This window comes from Moschus berezovskii, chromosome 10 (assembly GCF_049115385.1).
Source record: "Moschus berezovskii isolate FMDL1 chromosome 10, NW_MosBer_1.0, whole genome shotgun sequence".
Classification (NCBI taxonomy): Eukaryota; Metazoa; Chordata; class Mammalia; order Artiodactyla; family Moschidae; genus Moschus; species Moschus berezovskii.
In genome coordinates this window covers 83,821,122-83,845,842 of record NC_142469.1, presented here as the reverse complement: position 1 = coordinate 83,845,842, position 24,721 = coordinate 83,821,122, and the positions used below count along the sequence as shown (strand labels likewise).

The 24,721-nt window shown below is 36.6% G+C and overlaps 1 protein-coding gene across 8 annotated transcripts in view; it reads left to right on the top strand.

Moving 5' to 3' along the window:
- Positions 1-24,643, top strand: part of REPS1 (RALBP1 associated Eps domain containing 1) — a 91,919-nt gene extending 67,276 nt beyond the window's left edge. For 3 of the 8 annotated variants that reach the window (XM_055433801.2, XM_088840786.1, XM_055433796.2), the window contains 10 exons: positions 3,338-3,425; positions 4,182-4,283; positions 14,073-14,145; positions 15,519-15,637; positions 16,498-16,580; positions 18,305-18,490; positions 19,647-19,742; positions 21,324-21,472; positions 22,200-22,305; positions 24,378-24,643. In XM_055433801.2, the coding sequence (XP_055289776.2) occupies positions 3,338-3,425; positions 4,182-4,283; positions 14,073-14,145; positions 15,519-15,637; positions 16,498-16,580; positions 18,305-18,490; positions 19,647-19,742; positions 21,324-21,472; positions 22,200-22,305; positions 24,378-24,446 (1,071 nt within the window). In that variant the 3' untranslated portion in view covers positions 24,447-24,643. The remainder of the gene's footprint in view (positions 1-3,337; positions 3,426-4,181; positions 4,284-14,072; positions 14,146-15,518; positions 15,638-16,497; positions 16,581-18,304; positions 18,491-19,646; positions 19,743-21,323; positions 21,473-22,199; positions 22,306-24,377) is intronic. The other 5 variants (XM_055433803.2, XM_055433799.2, XM_055433802.2 and 2 more) reach the window with 3 other exon arrangements.
- The last annotated feature ends 78 nt before the right edge of the window (positions 24,644-24,721 follow it).

Genomic DNA, 24,721 nt, shown 5'->3' with positions numbered 1-24,721 from the left:
ATAAATTTAGTGTACCTTACCATGTCAGAAAGAATTGATGGAGTAATTTTTAAAAGCCAAAATTTGATAAGTAGGCATTTGCTCAATAAAGTTTAAGTCTGTGAAGAGCTCCAGTCAACTCTGTGGTACTTAGAGACAGCTGTCAAATAGTACAGTGACCTCACATGAAAACCAAGCTGGCTTTAGGCTCCCAGATTTCTTATGAAATTGGGTTTTTGATATCTTGTTTCCAGAAACTTGATTACTTTTGTTGAACTGCTTATCAGTTAATAGCTTCTGGTAGAATCTGTTTCCGCTAGGAAATTCTGAAATGATGAGAAGTGCAGTGCACTAGTCTTCACCATGGTTTGTGTCTGATCTTGAGTACTGTGGAGTGTTTGTGTCACTCAGCATGTGAAAAGGAAGTTCATTTGATCACTGATTATGCCCAGCCAAGTCACTTGGTTTGGTGGAGCCCCCTTCCAGGTGCCAATGTTATTCTCTAGGAATACCAAGATGTCAAAAAAAATTCCAGTCTTAAGTAAACCACAGCTTGATCATTACAAGTTGATGATTGTAATATAGCTGATTGTGATAATTATCTTATGTAGCTGTGAAAAAACTGTGGGCGGAGAACTGTAGAATAACTCAGCCCACTATGTCTGGGAAAGTTTTCACAAAAGAGGATACGTTTGTATGATGAATTTTTAATGAAACTGTTAATTGTCAGAAGTGGACAAGGGCATTCCAAGCAGAGAGAAAATCATGAGCAGGAGCAGTTCAGTGCAGTGAGATACAGGGTAGGTGTGTATGGGGCAGTGATGGGGAGTAAAGAGCATGATTGAAACGCAAGTGGGAAGATGTTTGTATGCTCAACCAAGGATCTGAACTGAATCTCTTAGACACTGCGAGTTAACAAGAAGTTCCATGAGAAGATGGGGGTTCTGAAGAGGTAGCTGAGGAAGGTCATTCAGACACCAGTGTGAAGGATTGATGGGGTCGAGACAGTTAGATGATGAGCACCTGATCTAAGTTAGTGACACAGGAATAGAAAGTAAGCAGGGATAAACAGGATAATAAGACAAACGGTATAATAAGATTTAAGCCAAGTAGAAAATATAGATACATGAACACAATAAAATATTCAGTAAAGTACTCTTGTATCAGATGAAGTACTCAAATATATGATACAAATGTGCCATGGTTGTGAGTGTGTAAGAGTGGCTCCTAAAGGCTTTGTGTGATTTGAGTAGACAGAAGAAATGGGCAGAGCCTCCAGTCAGTTTACATTTTTGTTTTTAAATATGAGGATGCTAATTTGGAGCAGAAGTTTTACTTAGCATCTTTTGGCTCAGGACTCAAAGAATCATAGGCATTTATGGTTCTTCATTTGGATATTGAAATGCTCTTCATTGTGCTGACGTCATAGTCACAAACCAAGCTTCCAGTCCACTAGGCTGAGATTAGGCCTGGTCATCTGTGTAAAACTCTTCCAGGAACTGCCTTCTCCTGCTAGTCGCAGGATCTAGTGGATTAAAGCTGTTGTAGGCTGATAGCAACAGAAAATTGATTTATTAGTACAGAAACTTAGGCAAATTATTTAGAGAATATTCATTCTAGAAGATTCCATGATTTTCTTTTCTTGGAGTCATTACTGTGACTTCTGGTTTTTGTATGATAAATACATGAAAAGGCTATTTAATATTTCTGTTACAAATTGTATAAATCTCATTTTATAAACACACACACAGAATACATATTAGATCAGTATTATGAGTTAAAGCGTCTAATAAAGTTTCCTTGCTTGTTTTTTCCTAGTTTGTTTGGGTTTGGAATAATGAGATATCATGCTTTCTCCTTTAATCTTGCCTTAGAATGTTAAATTTTGTTTTTTAGTTATTTCTCCTATTAAAATTGTAAGTTAAGAAAATAGTTATTCTTGAAGCGATATTTTTTATAACCATAAACAACATCTAGAGTTATTGTTAATAATTTTCTGAGTATGACTCATTATGTGAGAAATCTGTAAACTTTTACCCATTATAGTCATCTTTTATCACTATAATTTTAGACTTATAGGTGAAATGTTAGTTCAGTTTTATTAGATAGTACATAACTATCTGTCCAGAGTCTCACTTGGTATGGGGACAGGAAATTACTGTTAATGGATTTATCCATACAATTGCAATAAAGAATTCATTTGTTATTAATGGTTTGAATTTAGAGATTATGAGAATTAGCCAAGAAGACCTATAAAACAGGAGATGGTATGCTGGAACTCAACTTTCTGTGGTGTTACCTGATACTGTCACCAAAACAGTGTCTAACTTAAATTGAAAGGTCATTATTCTTTATACTAAATTATAAACTCATTACAAGATATTCAAAATTTAAGAATCTCAGGTTGTCTTTAGCAGCAGCACATTCAAAATATGAGCCAACTCATCGTGGGAACTAACTCCTGCAGCCATGTTTTTCACTGGTCTTTTGCCATTAAGCCAGTTGCTTGATCCTGTTCTAGTTCCTCCCCTGGGTGGCTCAGCTCCCAGGGCCAGGCCTGCCTGGCTACCCATATGCACCTTTCTCTCTTCCTTCCCATTTGGAGAGGCTGCCATACAATGCCTTGTACACTTTTCAGTCTTTTCAGAAATTTGTTCTACCAGTTCCTTAACTGCTCTAACTAGACTTACCACTCATGACTTAAGTTGAGGATTATCAGATGTATTATAGTCATGAAAAGTTTAAGTAAAGTATTAGAGTAGGAGTGTTACTTATCCTAACTTAAAAAATTAATTCCTTTGTGGAAGTTTTATGCATGAATTTTAAACAGTTCTGTGGAACTAATCTATATAAAGTATGTATTGTACCTACTGTTACAGTATATTGGGCATTTCATTAACCTTGTTTTATACATGAAAAAGAAGAATGTCAAGTCTTCCTGAGCAGTTTAGTGAAAATGAGTTTAGTCTGTTACTCAGTCTTTGGATTCTCATAAATAGTTCACTTTTAACCTCAAAGGTTCAAATTTATATAATTTCATCAGATCATTTCACACTTTGCCTTTGAATATTGTCATGAATTGTGTAAGATCAATTTTTTATTCACATTTTTAATCATTCAAAGTTAAAATGTACTTTTTATAAAACAAATCAGATTCTTAAGCATATATAGTAAGCTTGATTTTTTAAATATAATTCTGGAATTTTTAGTTAAAAAATTAATTCTTATGGTTAGCTTAGTGTGAATGAGAACCCTGTCCACTAGTTTTTGAAGTTTTAGTTTTAGTTATTTAGTTATTTCATGGTATCTACTTGGCATTTTTAATACAAATTCTGTATGTCCTCCCATTTGTCTGTAGGATACTGCTATTGTTCATCCAGTTCCCATTCGTATGACTCCAAGCAAAATCCACATGCAGGAAATGGAACTTAAAAGAACTGGCAGTGGTAAGGAAACTGTTGCTGGGTTGTTTTTTAGTTTAGTGTGTTGAGTTAATATTTTAGGTTAGCACCAAACCAAAATACACAAGCAATCATTCTGAGTTCAAATTCCTTTTGTTAATTACTTATTTTTAACATATTATTTTCTATGGCAATATATGTATTATGTGTATGTGTATATTTTTAAATTTAAGCAAATTATTGAATTTATAAAATTTTAAATAAGGACAGTTGGAAAATGTGACTTTTCTAATACCCTCTGTATTTTTATGATCATTCTTACAAATCTATGTTGAAAATGTGTTCAAATTTTAACTGAATTTAAAACGTTAAAATGAATTTTGTCTTTGAAATTGTTTATTTTGCTTTAATTCTTGAAATTTCTCATTTTAGATTAAATGTTTTAGTTAGCGTCTCTCAAAGGTAGATTTGTTTTCTATGTAGGTCAACAACAATAATTACTTATTTTACAGTTGTTTGTGTGGTGCTTTATTTAACTAATTGCCCTAAGGGATAAAATTAACAAAGGATGAACATGCAGCTTGACTTTTGCCTTATAAGGTATCTTCTGTTGTGGCAGATAACAAATTCTGTATAAGCAGGTTTATATTTATCCTATTAAAATATTACTTTGTCTTATATTTCATGGATTTACTTGCTACTTCTTTGGAGTATTAAAATGAAGTCTTACACTCTGAGGTTTATGAATTTATTAATTCAGGTACCTATATCTTGTATGTTTACCTACTAATTCTCTCCTAGATCATACTAATCCCACTAGCCCATTGCTTGTGAAAACATCTGACCTTTCAGAAGAAAATAAGATAAATTCATCAGTGAAATTTGCTTCTGGAAATACTGTAGGTAAGTGAAAGATAGAGTTACATCTTCCATGTGAGATTTATTTTATTAATTAGTTTATTTTTAATTGGAGGATAATTGTTTTACAGTGTTGTGTTAGTTTCTGCCATACATCAACATGAATCATCCATAGGTATACATATGTTCCCTCCCTCCCACCCCATCCCGTCCCATCCCTCTAGGTTATCACAGAGCCCCAGGTTGCACTCCCTGTGATATACAGCAACTTCCCATTAGCTATATGTTTTACATAGGATAATGTTTGTATTTCAGTGCTACTCTCTCAATTCATCCCGCCCTCTTCTGCCCACACTGTGTCCATAAGCCTGTTCTCTATGTCTGAGTCTCTTTTCCTGCCCTGCAAATAGGTTCATCAATACCATTTTTCAAGATCCCATAGATATGCATTAATATATGATATTTTTCTCTTTCTGACTTATTTCACTCTGTATAAATGACTCTAGGTTCATCCATCTCACTAGATCTGATTCAAACTTGTTCATTGTTATATGACTGAGTAATATTCCATTGTATATTTGTACCACAACTTCTGTATCCATTCATCTTTCAACAGAGATCTAGGTTGCTTCTATGTCTGCAGTGAACATTGCAATACATGTGTTTTTTTCAGTTACGGTTTTCTCAGGGCGTATGCCCAGTAGTGGGATTGCTGGGTCATATGGTAGTTTAATTTCTAGTTTTTAAAGAAATCTCCATACTGTTCTCTATAGTGGCTATATCAGTTTGCAGTCCCACTAACAGTGCAAGACTGTTCCTTTCTTTCCACATTCTCTCCAGCATTTTTTGTACATTTTTTGATGATGACCATTATGACTGGTGTGGTATGATACTTCATTGCAGTTTTGATTGCATTTCTCTAATAATAATTGATGTTGAGCGTATGTTTATTAGTCATCTGTATGTCTTCTTTGGAGAAATGTATGTTTAGGTCTTCTGCTCGTTTTTTGATTGGTATGTTGGTTTTTCTGATACTGAGCTGCATGAGTTGCTTGTATATTTTGGAGATTAATCCTTTATCAGTTACTTCATTTGCAGTTATCTTCTCCCATTCTGAGGGTTGTCTTTAAATCTTGTTTATGGTTTCCCTTTGCTGTGCCAAAGCTTTTAAGTTTAATTAGATCTCATTTGTATATTTTTCTTTTTATTTCCATTACTCTAGGAGGTAGGTTGTAGTGGATCTTGATATGATTTATGTTTCTGCCTATGTTTTTCTCTAAGAATTTTATAGTTTCTGGTCTTATATTTAGGTCTTTAATCAATTTTGAGTTTATCTTTGTGTGTGGTTTTAGGAAGTGTTCTAATTTGTTCTTTTACACATAGCTGTCCAGTTTTCCCAGCCCCACTTATTGAAGATACTGTCTTTTCAATAAAAGACTTTTCATCCTATAGTCTTGCCTCCTTTGTCAAAGATAAAGTCTTGCATCCTTGTCACACCTGACCATAGGTGTGTGGGTTTATCTCCAGGCTTTCTATCTTGTACTATTGGTTTGTATTTCTGTTTTTGTGCCGGTCCCATTCTGTCTTGATGACTGTACATTGTAGTATAGTCTGAAGTGAGGGAGGTTGATTCCTCCAGTGCCATTCTTTCTCAAGTCTGCTTTGGCTATTCAGGGTCTTTTGTGTTTCCACACAAGTTGTGAATATTTTTTGTTCTAGTTCTGTAAAAAAATGTCATTGGTAATTTGATAAGGATTGCTTTGAATCTGTAGATTACTTTGGATAGTATCATTTTCACAATATTGATTCTTCCAATCCAAGAAAGAACATGGTGTATCTCTTCATCTGTTTATTGTCTTTGATTTCCTTCATCAGTAGTCTTAGTAGTTTTCCATATATTGCTTTTACATCTCCTTAGGTAGGTTTATACCTGGGTGTTTTATTCTTTTTGTTGCAATGGTGAATGGGATTGATTCCTTAATTTCTTCTGATTTTTCATTCTTGGTGCATAGGAACGCAAGGGATTTCTGTGTATTAATTTTGTATCCTGCAACTTTACTAAATTCACCAGTTAGCTCTAGTGATTTTCTGATGGTATCTTTAGGGTTTTGTATGTAGAGAATCATGTCATGTGCAAACAGAATTTTGCTTCTTCTTTTCCAATATAGATTCCTTTTATTTCTTTTTCCTCTCTGATTGCCATGGCTAGGGCTTCCAAAGCTATGTTGTTAATAATAGTGGCGAGAGTGGGCACTCGTGTCGTCGTCTTGATCTTCAAGGAGATGCTTTCAGTTTTTCACCATTGAGAATAATGTTTGCTGTGGGTTTATCATATATGACCTTTATTACTTGAGGTAGGTTCCTTTTATTCCAATTTTCCAATTGAATTTTACCATAAATGTGTGCTGGATTTTGTCAAAAGCTTTTTCTGCATCTGTTGAGATTATCATATGATTTTTATCTTTTAATTTGTTAATATGGTGTAGCACATTGATTGATTTGCATATATTGGAGAAGCCTGGCATCCTTGGGATAAACCCAGTTTGATCTTGGTGTATGATCCTTTTAATGTGTTGCTGGATTGTGTTTGCTAGAATTTTGTTGAGGATTTTTGCATCTTATGTTCATCAGTGATATGGACTGTAATTTTCTTTTTTTGTGATTTCCTTGTCTGATTTTGGTGTCAGAATGATGGTAGCCTCATAGAATGAGTTTGGAAGTGTTCCTTCCTCTGCAGTTTTTGGAAGAGTTTGAGAAGGATAGCTCTTCTCAAAACATTGATAGAATTCACCTGTGAAGCCATCTGACTTGTTTTTTTGGAGATTTTTGATCACAGTTTCGATTTCAGTGCTTGTGATTGGCTTGTTCAGAATTTTTATTTCTTCCTGGTTCAGTCTTGGAAGGTTGAACTTTCCTAAGTATCTGTTCATTTCTTTCAGATTGTCCATTTTATTGGCATATTGTTCCTCGTAATGGTCTCTTATGATCCTTTGTATTTCTGCATTGTCTGTTGTCACCTCTTCTTTTTCATTGCTAATTTTGTTGATTTGAGTCTTCTCCATTTTTTCTTGATGAGTCTGGCTAATGATTTGTCAATTGTGTTCATCTTCTCAAAGAACCAGCTTATAGTTTTACTGATTTTTGCTATTCTTTCCTTTATTTTTTACTTATTTTTGCTATTCTTTCCTTTATTTTTTACTTATTTATATTCTGATCTTTATGATTTCTTTCCTTCTGTTAACTTTGAGATTTTTTCCTTATTTTTTCCAATTGCTTTAAGTGTAAGGTTAGATTATCTCTTCAGTATTTTTCTTTTTTCTTGAGGTAGGACTCTGTTGCTATAAACTTCCCTCTTAGAACTGCTTTTGCAGCATCACATAGGTATTGAGTCATCATGTTTTCATTATCATTTGTTTTTCTAGGTATTTGTTTATTTCCCCTTTTATTTCTTCAGTTACCTGTTGCTTATTTAAAAATGTATTATTTAATCCCCATGTGTTTGTGTTTTTTACAGCTTTTTTTTCCTGCAGTTAATAATCTAGTCTCATAGCTCTGTGGTCAGAAAAGATGCCTGATATAATTTCAGTTCTCTTAAATTTACCAAGGCTTGATTTGTGACCCAAGATGTGATCTACCCTGGAGAATGTTCCTTGTGCACTTGAGAAGAAGGTTTATTCTTCTGCATTTGGATGGAATGTCCTAAAGATATCATCAGTTAGATCTGTCTGGTATAATGTGTCATTGAAGGCTTATGTTTCCCTATTAATTTTTTGTTTTGATGACCTGTCCATTGGTGTAAGTGGGGTGTTAAAGTCCCCTACTAGCTGTATTACTGTCAGTTTCCCCTTTTATGACTGTTAGTGTTTGCTTATGTACTGAGATGCTCCTATTTACAATTGTTATGTCTTCTTGGATTGATCCCTTGATCATTGTGTAGTGTCCGTTATTTTTTGTAATAGCCTTGATATTAAGGTCTATTTTGTCTGATATAAGAATAGTTACTCCAGCTTTCTTTCAGCTTCCATTTGCATGGTATATCTTTTTCCATTCTCTCACTTTCAGCCCATACATATCTCTAGTTCTGAAGTGGGTCTCTTGTACACAGCTTATACATGGGTCTTGTTTCTGTATCCATTCAGCCAGTCTGTGTCTTTTGGTTGGAGCATTTAATCCATTTACATTTAAAGTAATTGTTGATATATATATTCCTATTGGCATTTTCTTAATTGTTTTTGTAAGTCTTTTCCTTCTCCTGTGTTTCCTGCCTGTAGAAGTCCCTTTAGCATTTGTTGATAAGCTGATTTGGTGGTGCTAAATTCTCTTATCTGTAAAGCTTTTGATTTCTCTATCAATATTGAATGAGATTGTTGCTGGATAGTATAATCTTGGTTGTAGATTTTTCCTTTTTGTTACTTTAAACATATCCTGCCATTGTCTCTGGCCTGCAGAGTTCCTATTGAAAGATCAGCTGTTAACTGTATGGAGTTTCCCTTGTGTGTTACTTGTTGCTTTTCCCTTACTGCTTTTAGTATTTTTTCTTTGTGTTTAATTTTTGTCAGTTTGATAATATGTGTCTCAGCATGTTTCTCCTTTGATTTATCCTTTATGAAACTCCCTGTGCTGCTTGGACTTGATTGGCTGTTTCCTTTCACATGTTAGGCAAGTTTTCAACTGTAATCTCTTAAAAAATTTTCTCAGACCCTTTCTTTTTCTCTTCTTCTTCTGGGATCCCTTAGTTTGAGTGTTGGTGTGTTTACTATTTTACAGCACAGTCCATGGAATTCTTCAGGCCAAAATACTGGAGTGGGTAGTTTAATATTACCCCAGCAGTCTCTGAGACTGTCCCCAGTTCTCGTTCTTTTGTGATTACTCTGCTCTTCCGCAGTTATTCTCACTTACTCTGCCTCTCAGTTCATTCTCCGGCCTCAGTTGTTCTACTGTTGATTCCCTGTAGATTATTTTTAATTTCAGTAATTGTGTTTGCCTCTGTTTATTCTTTGTTTCTTCTGGGTCATTGTTAAATGTGTTAAATGACTTGCATTTTCTCCATTCTATTTTCGAGATTGTGGATCATCTTTACTATCATTACTCTGAATTCTTTTTCAGGTAGCTGGCCTATTTCCTCTTTGTTTATTTGGTGTTGTGGGTTTTTACCTTGTTCCTTCATTTGCACAATATTACTCTGTTTTTTCATGTTATATAACTTACTGTGTTTGAAGTATCCTCTCTTGTTTTTGGTCTTGCCATCAGTCGGCGAGGTTGGTCCATAGTTTATGTAGGCGTCATGTCAGGAGGGATTTGTACCTGCCTTCTGGTAGGAGGTGAGTTTTTTCCCTCTCTAATGAGCAGGGCTGTGTGAGTGGTATGTTTTGGGGTGTCTGTGGGGTGACTATCTCCTCTTGAGGTCTTGCTTGTTGTTTGGGTAAGGTGCCCTTTGCTGGGTGCTGCCAGCATTTGAGTGGTACCGGGTCTTGGATACAGGAAGAGGCCTTCGTGGGAGTTCTCACTAATGAATACTCCCTGGGATCCGGAATTCTCTGGCCATCTAGTGTCCTGGACTCAGTGCTTCCAACCCAGAGGCTCAGGCCCAGTCTCTCATCGAGGAACCAGGATCCCACAAGCTGTTTGTTATGGCAATAAAGGGGATTAAAACAAACACACACAAAAAAGAACCCCAGACAAATAGTAACAGAAACAAAGGAACATACACACACACCAAACCAAAATAGTCCAAAGAAAACAAAGTACAAGAGAGTGACCCTGTGAGCAAAGGAAACCGTAAATGATATCAACAAATTAAAAACAACACTAACTAAACAGAAAACAAGACCAAAGAAGATAGCCAGCTGAGGAATAAAGCAAACAAACTAACAAACATGATGAAGAAAGAAAAAAATAGAAAAGTATATAAAAAAGATTTATATATAATAAAAAATTTATATATAATAATCTTATTGTATATTCAATATATATATAATATATAAATAATATATAAATCTTATTATATATAAATAGAATTTATATATAATAAATAAGGAAACAAAATGAAACAACAACAAAGAAAAAGCCCTACAGATCTGCAAAAAGCCAATGTAGAGGTAGATGTATATGAAGGAAATAAAATGTGTTTTAAAAAATTCTCAAAATCTTAAATAGATCTAATGATAATGAAGTCAACAACCACAGCATCAGAGGAAAGAAAACCAGAATCAACTACAGAACAAATCAAAATATAAGAATAATAATAAATGTTTTTCTCAGGTCTCAACTGTCAGTGTCCTTTCCCCTACTGTGATTCACAGTCCACTTCCACCTTGCTAGGAAGCCCTCCAGTATTGGGGGAGCTGGTCTCTAGACCAGCTGTGGGGACAGCACAGACTCTAATCTAGTTCTACTCTTGTAGGTTCTTGCCTCCAGTGTCCACAGCTGTCAGAGCTAGGGCATTTTGTTTTGTGGATACACTTGTCCTTCTAAGCATTCCATAAACACAGAGTCTGCCTAGTTGATCATGTGGATATAATATCTAGCTTGTATAGCTGGTGAAGGAGAAGGCAATGGCAAGCCACTCCAGTACTCTTGCCTAGAAAATCCCATGGATGGAGGAGCCTGGTGGGCTGAAGTCCATGGGGTTGCTAGGGGTCGGATGCGACTGAGCGACTTCACTTTCACTTTTCACTTTCACACATTGGAGAAGGAAATGGCAACCCACTCCAGTGTTCTTGCCTGGAGAATCTCAGGGACGGGAGAGCCTTGTGGGCTTCCGTCTATGGGGTCACACAGAGTCAGACACGACTGAAGTGACTTAGCAGTAGCAGCATAGCTGGTGAAAAGGTTTTCAACTCTCTTCCTTGTCCACCTCTTGGTTTTATCCCCACCTCTGCTTGTGGGTCATTTACAGGAATTAGTTCCTGAGGCTGCCCTCTAGGACTTGGGTCTGCCCCAGGAAGGACCAGGTGTGGAGGTGGTACGACTGCTTAGGTCGTGGGGACTCTGATGGCGCCAGGTATGAAGGGAAGCTGGCAGCCACGGGCACAGGAGATATGGTGCTGTTAGAACCTTTTTCTAGCTTCTGGCAGCTGGCCTTCAAAGGGCCTGATGGGGGTCCTTCTCTGTTGCTTGGCATGTCAGGCACTCAAATGGCCACCTTCTCTGGGGTATTCCTCTGGTACTCAGCTGCTCATGCCAGCATGTAGGGAGAGAAGTGATGGCTCCACTCCTTGTGTGTACTCAGCAGTAGCACCCTGCTTCCATGGCTGCCTGACTTTATTCCCAAGGCATTCCCTCCAGCAATCTGCTCCCTTCCATCCCTTCCGGCTGTTTCCCCAGTGTCAGCAGCAGTCCTTGCCCTGGGACTGCGGTTATGCTGCAGCCCCCAGCTGCTCTGCATTCTGGTGGGCTGTGTCCCTGCCTGGGCTATGTTGGGCCTCGGCAGATTGTCTGTGTGGTTCTCACTCCAATCAGATTGGCACAGTTGAGCTCCTTCACTCTCCCAACAGTCTCAGATGGTTCCCCTTTGTCCTGACCGATTGCCCTGATGTGGAGATATCACCCCTTCTTCCACTTCCCCACCTGCTGGGTACAGGTTCAGTTGTGCTAACTCTCCTCCTATTTTTCCCTTCCCTTCTTTGTCCTACCCAGTTTTGTGTGGATCTGTATATTCCTTTCTGGTGGTCAGGGACTCCTGCTAGCTCTAAGCTGTGCAAGATCTTCTGCATCTGAAGATGTATTCCTGATGCATCTGTGAAGAGAGGTGTACTCCACTTCCACCTGCTCCTCTGCCATCTTGTCTCTTATCCTTAGTCTACATTTAGAATCTGAATAATTTGAATATATAACCATTTAGTATTATCTTCACTGGATAATGCAGAGAATAGTCAATCCTTTTAAAGACCCCTACCCTCTATTAATAAGTGGATGCCTATTGCCACTGCACCTGCTTCAAGGCAGGCCTCCTGTTGGCTGTCCCTCTCAGCTAGCTCTTCCCCACTCCTTTCTTCCCCTCACAGGAAATTGTGTACATGTTCATTCAGTCATTGTTAATGGAATACTGTTAATATGTGTCAGGCTCTGTTCTAGACACTGAGTATTCAGCAGTAAACAAAACAAAAGATTCTTTGCCCTTATGAAGTTTGCATTTTGTAAGGGAGATAAGAGAAAAAGAAAATATAACTGTATCTTAGGATATAGTTAACACCTTGGATAAAAATTAAGTTGTGAAAGGGGAGAGGGAGTGACAGTTTAAGTAAGGTGATCAAAGAAAGCCTTACCAAAAATTGGCATTTGAGTTAAAACTTGAAGGAGATGAATTTAACTGTGTGAGTATTTTAAGGAAGGACGTTTTAGGCCAAAGGAATAGCCAATATGGAGCCCTGGTTTAGGGAAGATGCCTTCTTTATATCTACTGGAAACAGCCAGCAAACACCTGAACTAGAACTAACATGTGGGAGAATAGTAACTGGGGAGCAGTGTAAGACTGACTTCTACCGGGAAAGATGAAACGCCATTTAGAAGGTTTCTGAAGGGAGAAGTGATGTAACCTGACCTTCGTTTTTTAACAGGATCATTCTGGCTGCTATATTGGTAATAGACCAGAAGAAGACAAGAACTGACACAGGGAAAGACCGTTTTAGGAAACAGTTATAATAATGCAGGCAAGAGAAGATGATGGCTTGGCCTAGGGTGGTAGCAGTAGAAGTGCTAAGAAGTGGTTGGATTCTGGCTAGATTTTGATAGGAAAAGACCACAGGATTTGCTTACCTTTGTGATACAGGATGTGAGGGGTGGGGGCAAGGGAATCAGGGTGATTCAAGGGATGTTAGCCAGAGCAACTGGAAATTGAAGAAGTCTATTGTAGTAGAAGATTTGTGGGAGAAAGGGTAGGAATTCACTTTTGGACGTGTTCAGTCTGAGATGCCTGTTAACAGCATCCAAATAAAATGTTAATTTTAGCATCATTCCTGTACCAATTAGTAAACTTCTCAGTGATTTGACAGGAAAAAGAAGTAGGGTACACTTTGAAATGAAACTAAACCAAATAACCAGTCCCTTCAATTTATAACTTTTGAAAAGTATTTTGTAGTATTCCTTTAGATTGTCCCTAGAGTTTCTGTTTTAAAACTTCTTTATTGCTTCATAGCTGTTAGTCTGATTCTGGGATTCTCTGCTTCTTTATAAGATTTTGAGGAAATTGAAAATATGTCCTCAGGTGAAAAATTGGTACCCTCTGGCTAATTTCATAAGTTTTATCATTGTCTAAGCACAGTTTATTCCTTTATCAAATTTTTTTTAAATTTACATTAATTTTTAAGTTCACTTTTTAACTTAAAATGTTTCTAATTTATCCTTTAGAAATGAATTTTTTTTTATAAAAACTATTCACACTTGTAGAAATGTCATAAACAAAAATAAGAAAATACAAATTATAATCTCACTGTTCCACAAATGACTAATATTGTCAACCTTAATCTTTACTTTGTGCATATTATATTTTTATATGAAATGAAATTGTGATATATGTACTATTTTCTGCCCTGCTTCTGTGTAACTAATTTTGAATATTTCTCTATTATCAAACAGTAACTTTTTTAGATTGTAATTGCTCTCTGTGCATAGTATTTTGTTGTATAAGTACACCATTTATTTGATTTATATCTAATCATTTGTGGTTAGTAATACAATGATGAAACGTTAATCAATCTTTGAATCAATGATGAAACGTTGGCCAATCTTTGAATATCCCTGGTTTGAAACAATAATTCAGTTACCTGTTTAGGGCATATAGAATAAAAAGTAAAGAAATGATTATTATTAAATAGGATATATCCCATTTATCAGCAGATGGGTACAGTAGTTCAGACTCTTTTACTTCGGATCCAGAACAGATTGGAAACAACGTAACTCGTCAAAGGTTAGTGTTTCTGTTAATTAAAAAAGCATAATTATTTTGTTACATTTTAATATTGAAAATTATTTGAAACCAAGTATAAATTATTTTCGGAGAAGGAAATGGCAACCCATCCTATATTCTTGCCTGAGGAATCCCGTGGACAGTGGAGCGTGGTAGGCTGCAATCCATAGGGTTGCACAGAGTCGAAGCGATTTAGCATGCATGCACGCATAAATTATTTTTCTCAGTTCTTCACTTCTCTAAAGGCTGTCAGGTTACCTATTGATTTTTGTAAAAGGGAAATGATTTTTATTCTTTCCAAAGAAAAGAAAAGCAAAAGGAATCATTTTCTTCATGGTGTTCTGTGAAAGGTTTAAAATAAACTGATAACTTCTTGGCAGTTGGTTTAATACAGTCCTTTTTTGTAGCTGAGCAGTGAGAGTCTTAAGTATGAAATGTGCAGATTTCCTTTTAGAGCCTTATGGGACAAGTACCAAAAGAATTTGGTGTTTTAAAATGTCATCTGGATACACAGCCCAGTATTGGGCCACCTCCCCATCCTGAAGACCTGTGTCACATGTTAACATTTCAGGCACAGACAAATGATACGGGATGGGGTGAGGTGGCAAGGGGTCTGTCTCCCAGGGCTTCACCATCCTCTCAAAACTGCACAGGACAGAAGCATCTTTCTACACTGCTTTTCATACATCATAAGAGTCTTTTGCCACACACCTGGAGGATGTATGTAGAGACTGGTAACGTAGACTCTCCAAGAGCTCACACAGTCAGAAGGCTGCTTCTTCATATGTCTTAGCATTCTCATTTGGGACTTTAGTCTGCTTTTTATTCCTATAAGTGAGGATCAGTTTGTCTTAGTCCATGAGATTCTTCAGAATATAGAAGACTTTGGTGGCTAATAAGCAGATCTCCAGGGTGAGTGAACATGAGTATAATCACCTCTAAAATGAGTGATTTTAAGATGAGATGGGATCTCACATAGTTGAGCCAAAGTATACCTCAGCTTACCAAATTTAAATAAGTTGAAAGCTAACCGTATCTGAAAGTACAGTTTCTCTTCTTTGAAAATAGCTTTTCAGACTAATATTGCCTTTAACTGAATATGAAAACATTACACTTGGTTAGTAGTCTACCTTGAATTCATGTTAATAACTTTTTTTTTAAGTTCTTTAAAATTTTGTTAAATGTATAATTATAAAGAAGATTATTTGCTGAATTAACTGCTTGTTGAATAATACTCTATTCATTGTAATACGTGTATACCCTCTGGAGAAAATGTCACAGCAATAAGATCCTTTGCTGCTTAGCTAAGTTGGATTGCTTGAAAAGCTGCAGTATCAATAACGTGACCAATTGTAACAGGGCCGATTTTGCAGGTCTCATTCAGGAACATCGCCTGAAAACACTGCACCACCACCTCCACCTCCAAGGCCTCAGCCCTCTCATTCTAGATCATCATCTTTAGATATGAATCGGACCTTTTCCGTCACAACAGGTAGGGGTTAGAGAACTGTGATACAAATTAAATTAAATATGTTAAATTGTTAAATATATTTAGTTGATTAAAGATACACAGTATTTTGTTTTCTCTTATTTTTTGATATTTATCTGAAGAAAAATTTTAAATTGAAAAAGTATCAGATGAGAGGGAATTTATTTTTCTTAATGACTATCTAAACTGTGAGTTCAAATGATAAAGATGGGAACCTGAGAGATGCCACAAGAGATTTTAAAAGAAAGATTTTATGTGGAGATATTAAGGAGGAAAGTTACATTACATGACAGAGGAGAGAGAGGAGTCATAACTTACTCAGAGGGTTCAATTTTTATATGACTATTAATTTTTTAATTTTTAATTTTACTGTTGGTCAAATAGAAAAGTTAGGATAGAGGGTGATGGTGTTCTGTTTTTGATATGTGTTTGGAATGATGAGAAAGAAGAGAAAAATCAACAGGTTGCTTGACCTATGGGCTAAGCAAGATTGATATATTTTTTTTGATTGATATATTATTTGAGAAGCATTTACATAGAAAGATAGACTAAAATGCTAAATGGAAAGAGGAAATTTGGAAGTCTTCATATTTGATAGCTAAAAGTAGTCAGAAAAGTGGGAAGAAAACCAAGAATGTATAGTGTTAGAGGAACAGGGAGGAGCAAGACGAGTGCTGTGTGCACTAGAGCAAGAGGTCTGAGAAGAGGCTGTGAAATTCAACCATATCCACACAGTTTGACGAGATGGATTTGGCTTCCAGTACTATACATTGGCATTTGAAATCTTTATCATTTGATCACATTCATTCAGCCTATCTGCTCTACTAGCAAAGTAATTAATTATATATATTTACAAAAAGAAGACTTGTATATTCACACAGGACAGCAACAGGCTGGAGTTGTTGCCCAACCTCCTGCAGTGCCTCCAAGACCACAGCCCTCACAGGTAATTCTCCTTGGTCTTCATTAGTAAGCATCAGTTAATACAGTCCCCTTGGTCAGTTAATCTGTTAGGTCTTTGATTCTATTCTAGAATTATTTTGAAAATCGGGAATTGCCTAACTGTCACTCTTAATGCGTATGTAATTCAGAGAAGCTAGGCCTTTTCTTAGAGGATAAGAATTCCAGTAATGATTTGGGTTGTTTTTTGAAAGCAACTTAGAAGTGAACCAAATGGTAGTGTCTCGACAAAGGAGGGTTTAGAAGAAGGATCAATGGATTGAGGGATAGGAAATGGCATGTATGTCCTGGATCTAGTAGTGACTCAGGGAAACCTCCCTGTATCTCCCTGCATGTGTTACTGCATCAGTGAATAAAGTGTTGTACAACTAACAGGTCAAGGTTGTTTCATCTGCATAAAACTGTTATGTTCCAAGATATATTCCACTTTGTAGCTTAGTTTTATGTGACAGTCAGCTACATATTTACATGAATGAATTTGGTTGATTTTTCTGAGTTAGATTCTTATAATGAAATTGATTATTTGTAGTTAAAAAGATGGTTTCCTAATTGTCAAAGATACTGAAATTTGAATATTCCAGTATTTATTTTATCTAAAGGGCCAAGGAAAATACTTTTACTATATTAAGGTGTAAAACCCAGTGAATTATCTCTTGACTCAAAAACCAGTCTAGTGGGAAAAACAGACCTGTAAACAGTTAAAATAGAAATGCAATAGTAGACATACTTATAAAATGTTTTAGCATAGATGTCCTAGCTAGTAACATCAGGGATCACACTGAAAAAGTCAAGTAAAATGAAGGAAGTTAGACTTAAGCAGAGACTTGAAAGATAAAATACTATTTCTTAAGGAGAAGGCATTACAACCAGAAGGAGTGGCACAGAGGGTCAGGTAAGCCTGGCATATTCTTCAAGGAGAAGCTATTGAGTTCAGTACAACTAGAGTGATGGGAAATAAAATTGAAGAGGTGAGGAAATGACAGAGCATCTCCTATATCATACTAAGACGGTGGAGTTTTTCATGTAGGATATGGAGAATTTTTTAAGGATAGGCAGGGGAGAGACTTCAGTTTTATTCCTTTAACTTCCTGTGCTTCCGTTGTCACAATACTCCTCACACTGTATTTTAATCCCTTGTTTACTTCTCTCGTATCCTGCATTAGGATCACCTTTGTTAAGGATGGGCCTTATTTGTTTGGTCAAAAGTAGATACTCAGTAAATTTAGTTTTCAAATGGAGACTTTAGAAGAATTGATCTTATAAAAGAGTGGAGGACAAATTGAAGGAGAGCGCACTGGAGTGCTGGAGAACAGCTCCAGCACTGGTTCTCACGCTTTAAAGATAACAGTCTTTTAGAAACATAATGAAACGTTTTTAAAAACAACTTTTTAAAATAACAATTATGCAGCAACCTAATTAGGAAAAAAACAGTTTCAAGGGGAGAATCAGAGATTAAGGCCAGAGCTTCTCTCCTTTGAGGCACATTCTTGGCAATAAGAGTTTTGTTCAAGTATCTTTTTATTTGGAGATTTGTTATCTTAATTTTTTTAGTGTCTTGCCATTTCACTCAAGGTTTTTTGGAGCTAAATGTTACTGTAGCTCACCTTCCTGAATTTTCAGCTAATAAATCACAGCATCCTTATCATAAGTTTTCAAAGAAAAAGAAGGCTACTTAAAATGATTTGCTCCTGTATCCTAACCCTCCTGTAGGCTCCTGGTCCCGTTGTGCATCGCCCAGTGGATGCCGATGGCCTAATAACTCACACTAGTACCTCACCTCAGCAGATACCAGAACAACCAAATTTTGCAGATTTCAGCCAATTTGAAGTATTTGCTGCATCAAATGTAAATGAAGAACAAGATGATGAAGCCGAGAAACATCCAGAGGTCTTGCCGGTCAGTTTTCAAGGGCTTCTCTAATTTTCTGCTGGGAATCTTCCAATATTGTGCTCATAAGCTAGTCTTTAAACAGAGGAACCCCTAAAAGAGCAGATAATAGAAGGGACATCAGTGAGTAAAATACCTGCTGTTGCTGCTTTTAGAGGGTTTATATTCCCTAGATCAAGGCTTCTCAATTTCTTACTGGCCTCAGACCACCTGCTGGTTGCAAAATGCTTAGTAAGAATCAATACCTGGGTGAAGGGTAGATGTCACATGAAAAGATGCGACCATCTGGTTTTGGCTAAAACACTGTTCTGGGAGTTGCATTTTAATGCTAAGCATCTGATTGTGTGATTTGAAGATTTCTGTATAAGAAGAAGCTGTGGTTACCATAGCTGCACTGTTTGTATGAGAATAAGTCCGTTTATGGGGTTGCATCTTAATGCTAAGCATTTGATTGTGTGATTTGGTGAAAATTGTATGGGAGTAAGTCACATCAGTTAGACAGACGTACAGACCACAGGATGCCAGAATTTCATCTTTGCGGCCAGTGTTCTGGGGGACTGTTTGGTTCTAGCAGCAATAACTTCTCTATGAGGGACAGGGATCCCTGACCTCATAAGTGTAAATATGGAGTTGAAGGAAACAGGGGAATTCTGAAGTTTGCTCTGATTATTCTAATTTATACTGATCTTCTCTAATAGATTAAAAAAACTGACATTTGACTGGCATAATTTACATAGAGTTCTTACAGATTTGGTCCATGGAAGATTTTCTACCAGCTAGTTCTTCAAACCTGTAATTTTCCGCCTGGCCTGGGGCTACTAGGGAAATGGGCTGTACCTCCAGGAAGGCAGAGCAGGCCTGAGGTGGTAGTAGCAGTGTGCAGGGGGTACTTGTACGTACCCTCCCCCAACCAAAGAACTTGCCAGACATCATCTGCCATCCCCTCAGAGATGTATTCTCTTCCCTCCCTGCCCTAAAGGGGCAGATGCATGGTCATTCACAAGGTAGTCTCAAACTCCTCTCATCTTCACCTGACCTTCTTACTGTTAGAATGAATGTTTTCTAAACATTTTACTCTCTCATCTGTTACTTATATATTTATTCATATATGTATGTATGTATGTTACTTATATATAATTTGTAATAATAATATACTCATCTCTAGGTTGAAAAAGCTTCTGATCCCGCAAGTTCTCTTCGAGTTGCCAAAACAGATAGTAAAATTGAAGAAAAGACAGCTGCTAGTGCTCCCGCCAATGTGGTATACAAAAGTCTTTTATAGTATTGATTGTTTTATACATATAAAAATTATATGATATAATTTGAAAATCTTAGAAATAAAGTTAGAGATCGTCTCACCCATTTCAGTGCCTTAAACTGTAATACATATAGCCTGTCTCAGAACACAGTCCGCCTAGAGGTGGAGATGATAGCCTGTCATTTGTATTAACGCATGCCACAGGTTCTCAGATTTTGCGTGGTTATTACATTGTTTCAAGTACATAAAGTAGAACTTCCTTTTTTGTCATACTCAGTTTCTGTTATTTCAATTCTGAGTATAACAGGGAAAGATTATCAACCCTCTAAGGTTAATATTATACTCTCCGCTTTTTTTTAGCTGTCTTAGGAATAATTTTTTCCCAAAAATTTATGGCAAAAAATTTTAAACATACAGAAAAGTTGAAAGAATTTTGTATTGTACAACAATAAAGCCACACTTTGATTGTACCATTAATATTTACTATATTTTTCTTCCAGTTTTATTAAGATATAATTGACACTCAACACAGTATAAGTTAAGGTGTACACATAATTATTTGATTTACATATATAACAAAATGACTATCAGTATGTTTAATAGATGTTCTTCATTTCATATAAATACAGAATTAAAGAAATAGAAAAACAGAACATTTTTCCTTGTGTTAAATGGGAAAAACGTTTATATACCTGCATCCTTCTCTCTATATCAGCCCTTCTTATCTGTGGTTTGCATTTCAAAGTACATTGCAGATAACAGGACACTTTTTGAGAAAAAATTTTGGTCAGTTTTTTTGTTGTCATTGAGACATCCCCAGTAGTCATTAAAACAGTGAGTGTTTCTGAAAGTATTTAGATGCTACTTTCTGGACACTTTTTTTTTTTTTAACTGTTAGTACTTCTGTAATTTTTTTAATAGTGAATTTTGTCAGTAAATGGCAATAGATTAAAAATAGCATGTTAACCAAAGGGATGGCAGTTGACTCTTGTTTTTATTTATTAACAGGTCAAATCAGGTTACAGTAAATACCAGACTGTTATATCTGATTCTGTTGAGGACAGATCTCCAATAAAATAGCCACTCATTTTTAAGAGTTATTGTATATCTCAATGAAAGATTTTTTAAAGAATTGCCTGGTTTTCCACTTCTTTATAAATTATTCATTAAGGTAATATATCTTAGGATATTTGAATAGAAAACCCTATGGTGATACTGGACGCATATTTCTGGAGACTCCCTTTTATAGTTATTGAACAAATACATATTGGGTGTTATGTTAAAACTGAATATTGTAGCCGTGAGTCACAGAATTCGGGCCTTGAGGAGTTTGTTATGTCACCCTGTAAAAAATTTTGTCTAATAGGTACATTTCCAGTTGTGATGTCACTAGGAACATTCTTTCTCATTGTAATTTAAGTGAGCTGTTGCCACAAATATATAAATTGCTTTAAAGTAGGACAGGTGACCCATAATTTTTAGAGAATGAAAGGCTTAAAGAAAGCATATGATGTTGGCAAAGTGCTAACGAACCACAAATGTCTTCAAGAAATGCTTATTATTAATGAAATTCTTGTCTCCCAGAGCAAAGGTACAACACCTCTTGCTCCACCACCTAAACCTGTTCGAAGGAGATTAAAATCAGAAGATGAATTAAGGCCAGAAGTTGATGAACACACACAGAAGACAGGTGTCCTAGCTGCTGTTCTTGCATCACAACCGTCTATTCCTCGGTAATCAAAGCTGTTCCTGAACATGTGTAATTACTGGAAACAAAATGCACAGTAATTAAAAATATTAAACAGAAAGGAATTATGGTCAGACTGGTCCTGCAGTTGAGCACAGGTCCTCCACTGTTCCCCTTGGAGAGTTTTCTCATTTATGAGTAAGTGGAATATTCTTCCCACTTTCCCCCCGCTTCTGTTATTAAGTTCAACTCGAGTTGCAAATCCTAGAGCAGACTTTAAAAATTATAGTGGACAGTAACACTGTGATGTTTTAACTATGGTTGTTCTAGAATCAAGAATTGGCAAGCTAGGGCTCATGGGCCAAAGTCAACCCATGGCCAGTTTTTGTAAGGGCTTTTACATTTTTGTTTAAAAAGAGAAAAAAGATACGAAAAACAGAATATTCAGCAGAAATGGTATGGTCTGCAAAGCTTAAAATATTTACTATCTGACCATTTATAGAAAAAGTTTGCTTATGCCTGCTCTGCACTGACTTAAACTCAGGTGATTCTACAGGAAAGTCACTAAATTAGTAACTATATTAATTAAGCCTCTGAAGCTTAGTAGTTTTTGGTTGAGCTTTAAAACTGATCAAGCAAGGTTGAGCTATGCTAGCAGGGCAAAGATGCTTCCTCAGCATTCTGGGATTAGCCATAGATCACAGGGAAGAATGGAGCGAATTCAGTAATAAGGATGAAGGTCAAGTTTTTTTTTGCTCTCTTTATCTTCTCAGGTCTGTTGGGAAAGATAAGAAAGCTATTCAGGCATCAATTAGACGCAATAAGGAAACTAACACAGTTTTGGCCAGATTGAATAGTGAATTGCAGCAGCAGTTAAAGGTAATGTAGTTTCTGAATCTTTATTTGGAAAGTTCCATGGACTCAGAGCCTCTTAGTGTTGGACTAGACTTGGAGGTGATCCAGCAGTTCTTACGCTAGTATGAAACTTTTCCAAGTAGCAGGAGAAGTGTGGATCTAAAATGTTTTATATGCCTTTGAATATTTTAATATTAAAAAGAATTTCTTGTATGATTGCCTTATCCTACATGTATGTAAAGCATATTCCTAAAATGTTCAGTCCTGAATATTCATTGGAAGGACTGATGCTGAAGCTGAAACTCCAATACTTTGGCCACCTGATGCGAAGAACTGACTCATTTGAAAAGACCCTGTTGCTGGGAAAGATTGAAGGCAGGAGGAGAAGGGGACAACAGAGGACCAGATGGTTGGATGGCATCACTGACTCAATGGACATGAACTGAGTAAACTCTGGTAGTTGGCGATTGACAGGGAGACCTGGCATGCTCCAGTGCATAGGGTCGCAAAGATTCGGACATGACTGGGCTACTGAACTGAACTGAAAATGTTCGTTAACTTTCATAATGAAACCAAAGAGTAGAAATGTTGTGACCTCAGCTACCTCCAGGATCACATACATGGCTCTCTACACACTAACTCTACAGTGATTCGAGTATTGTTAATTTATCCTTTTATTAAAAGAACTCAGATTCTATGAAAATGACAGGTCTAAAGAAGAGGGATGGGGCAATCAATTTAGATCATCTCATTCTAAGGGAGCTCGATCCTGGGTGTTCATTGGAAGGACTGATGCTAAAGCTGAAACTGCAATACTTTGGCCACCTCATGCGACGAGTTGACTCACTGGAAAAGACTCTGATGCTGGAAAGGGTTGGGGGCGGGAGGAGAAGGGGATGACCGAGAATGAGATGGCTGGATGGCATCACCGACTCTGTGGACATGAGTTTGAGTGAACTCCGGGAGTTGGTGATGGACAGGGAGGCCTGGCGTGCTGTGATTCATGGAGTCGCGGAGAGTCGGACACGACTGAGCGACTGAACTGAACTGAACTGAAAACAGAAAAGACAAAGCTTAAATAGAAATGGTGCTCAGGGCCAGAGTGTACTTCTGTCATCTGTACTTGAGAGGATGAGTTTGTTTTCTTGCTTACTACTAACTATGATTTGTTTGAATCCCTATACATAAAAACTAACAAGCAGAGTCATGTATGATTCATCAACATTATTAGGCATTCACCATCTTGTCTCTGTCCCCCAGACTTCACACGTGTTGGGCTTTTGATAAATGTATGTTAAAGGAATAATATTCTCGTTTAACTCTTTGATCAAAGAAGATATTCATAGCTGTTCTCTGACTTGTGAATTTGGTCCATGGTAAAGGAAGAATGTAAAACTAAATGACAAGCTTGCTAGTAGCACACCTTGAGGTGAAAGTTTTGGTAATGCATGTTTTTCTGAAGAACTACGAAAAACCATAGAAACATGTATATGGAAGCTGTTTTTACAAATCACTTTTCTCATTATCCTCTGAGAAAGCATGGTACCAAATAGGAGGAGGTCTTTCTGGTTAAAACATGATACTGTCAGTGTGATAGAGAAAAAGAAAAAAAGGATATGGCTACATAAGAAGTTGCTGACTGTCTGAAAAGACTGCCCCAAATCGACAGTCATTAGAAATTCTGATTATAAAATACATTTATTCATTGTGAAACTGAAGCTCAAAATGAGGTGCAGGAGTTGTTATGACCAGAGGTAGTCACCAGGGGAAAGAATCTTTGTTAACCAGCTCATCTGCAGTTACTGCAAGGGGTGGACTTTGTGCAAAATTCATGCATTAATAACCACCATCTGCAAATACTGGCTTTTCTAATAACAAAGGAAAAAACATTTGATTACCCTGATTTAAAGTAATGAGAAAAAAAGATTTTAAGATTGTGTTACAATGTACACACCTATAAAGAAACTATGTTTCTAAAAGGAACAGCTGTCCCTTCATCTTCTTAAGGAATGTAAATTATTGATGCAGAGCTGCTGTTAGATGTGCCTTCATTTTTGTATATGTTGAAACATAACTTGTCTTTCCATCTTTTTCAGGATGTTCTTGAGGAGAGAATTTCCCTGGAAGTTCAACTGGAACAGCTTCGACCATTCTCTCACCTATAAGCCAATTGCCGTTAACTGTGAACATACCCATTTTTAAGCGGTTTTGGGTTCAAAGCCAATTTGGAGACCCAGACATTCAGCTCACTGCTTAATTCAACATTAAATTTTATGATTCTGTTTTGCCCTATATGTTCACCATTGTATTTAAGTATCTTTTATTTTTTAATTTCAACAATAAAAGGGTCAGGATGACTTTTTCTGGAGGGTGTATTGTGTTTGTTGGCACAGCCCCCCTCCCCCCTTGTTATCCCATAACTTTGGTGCATTATACTTAC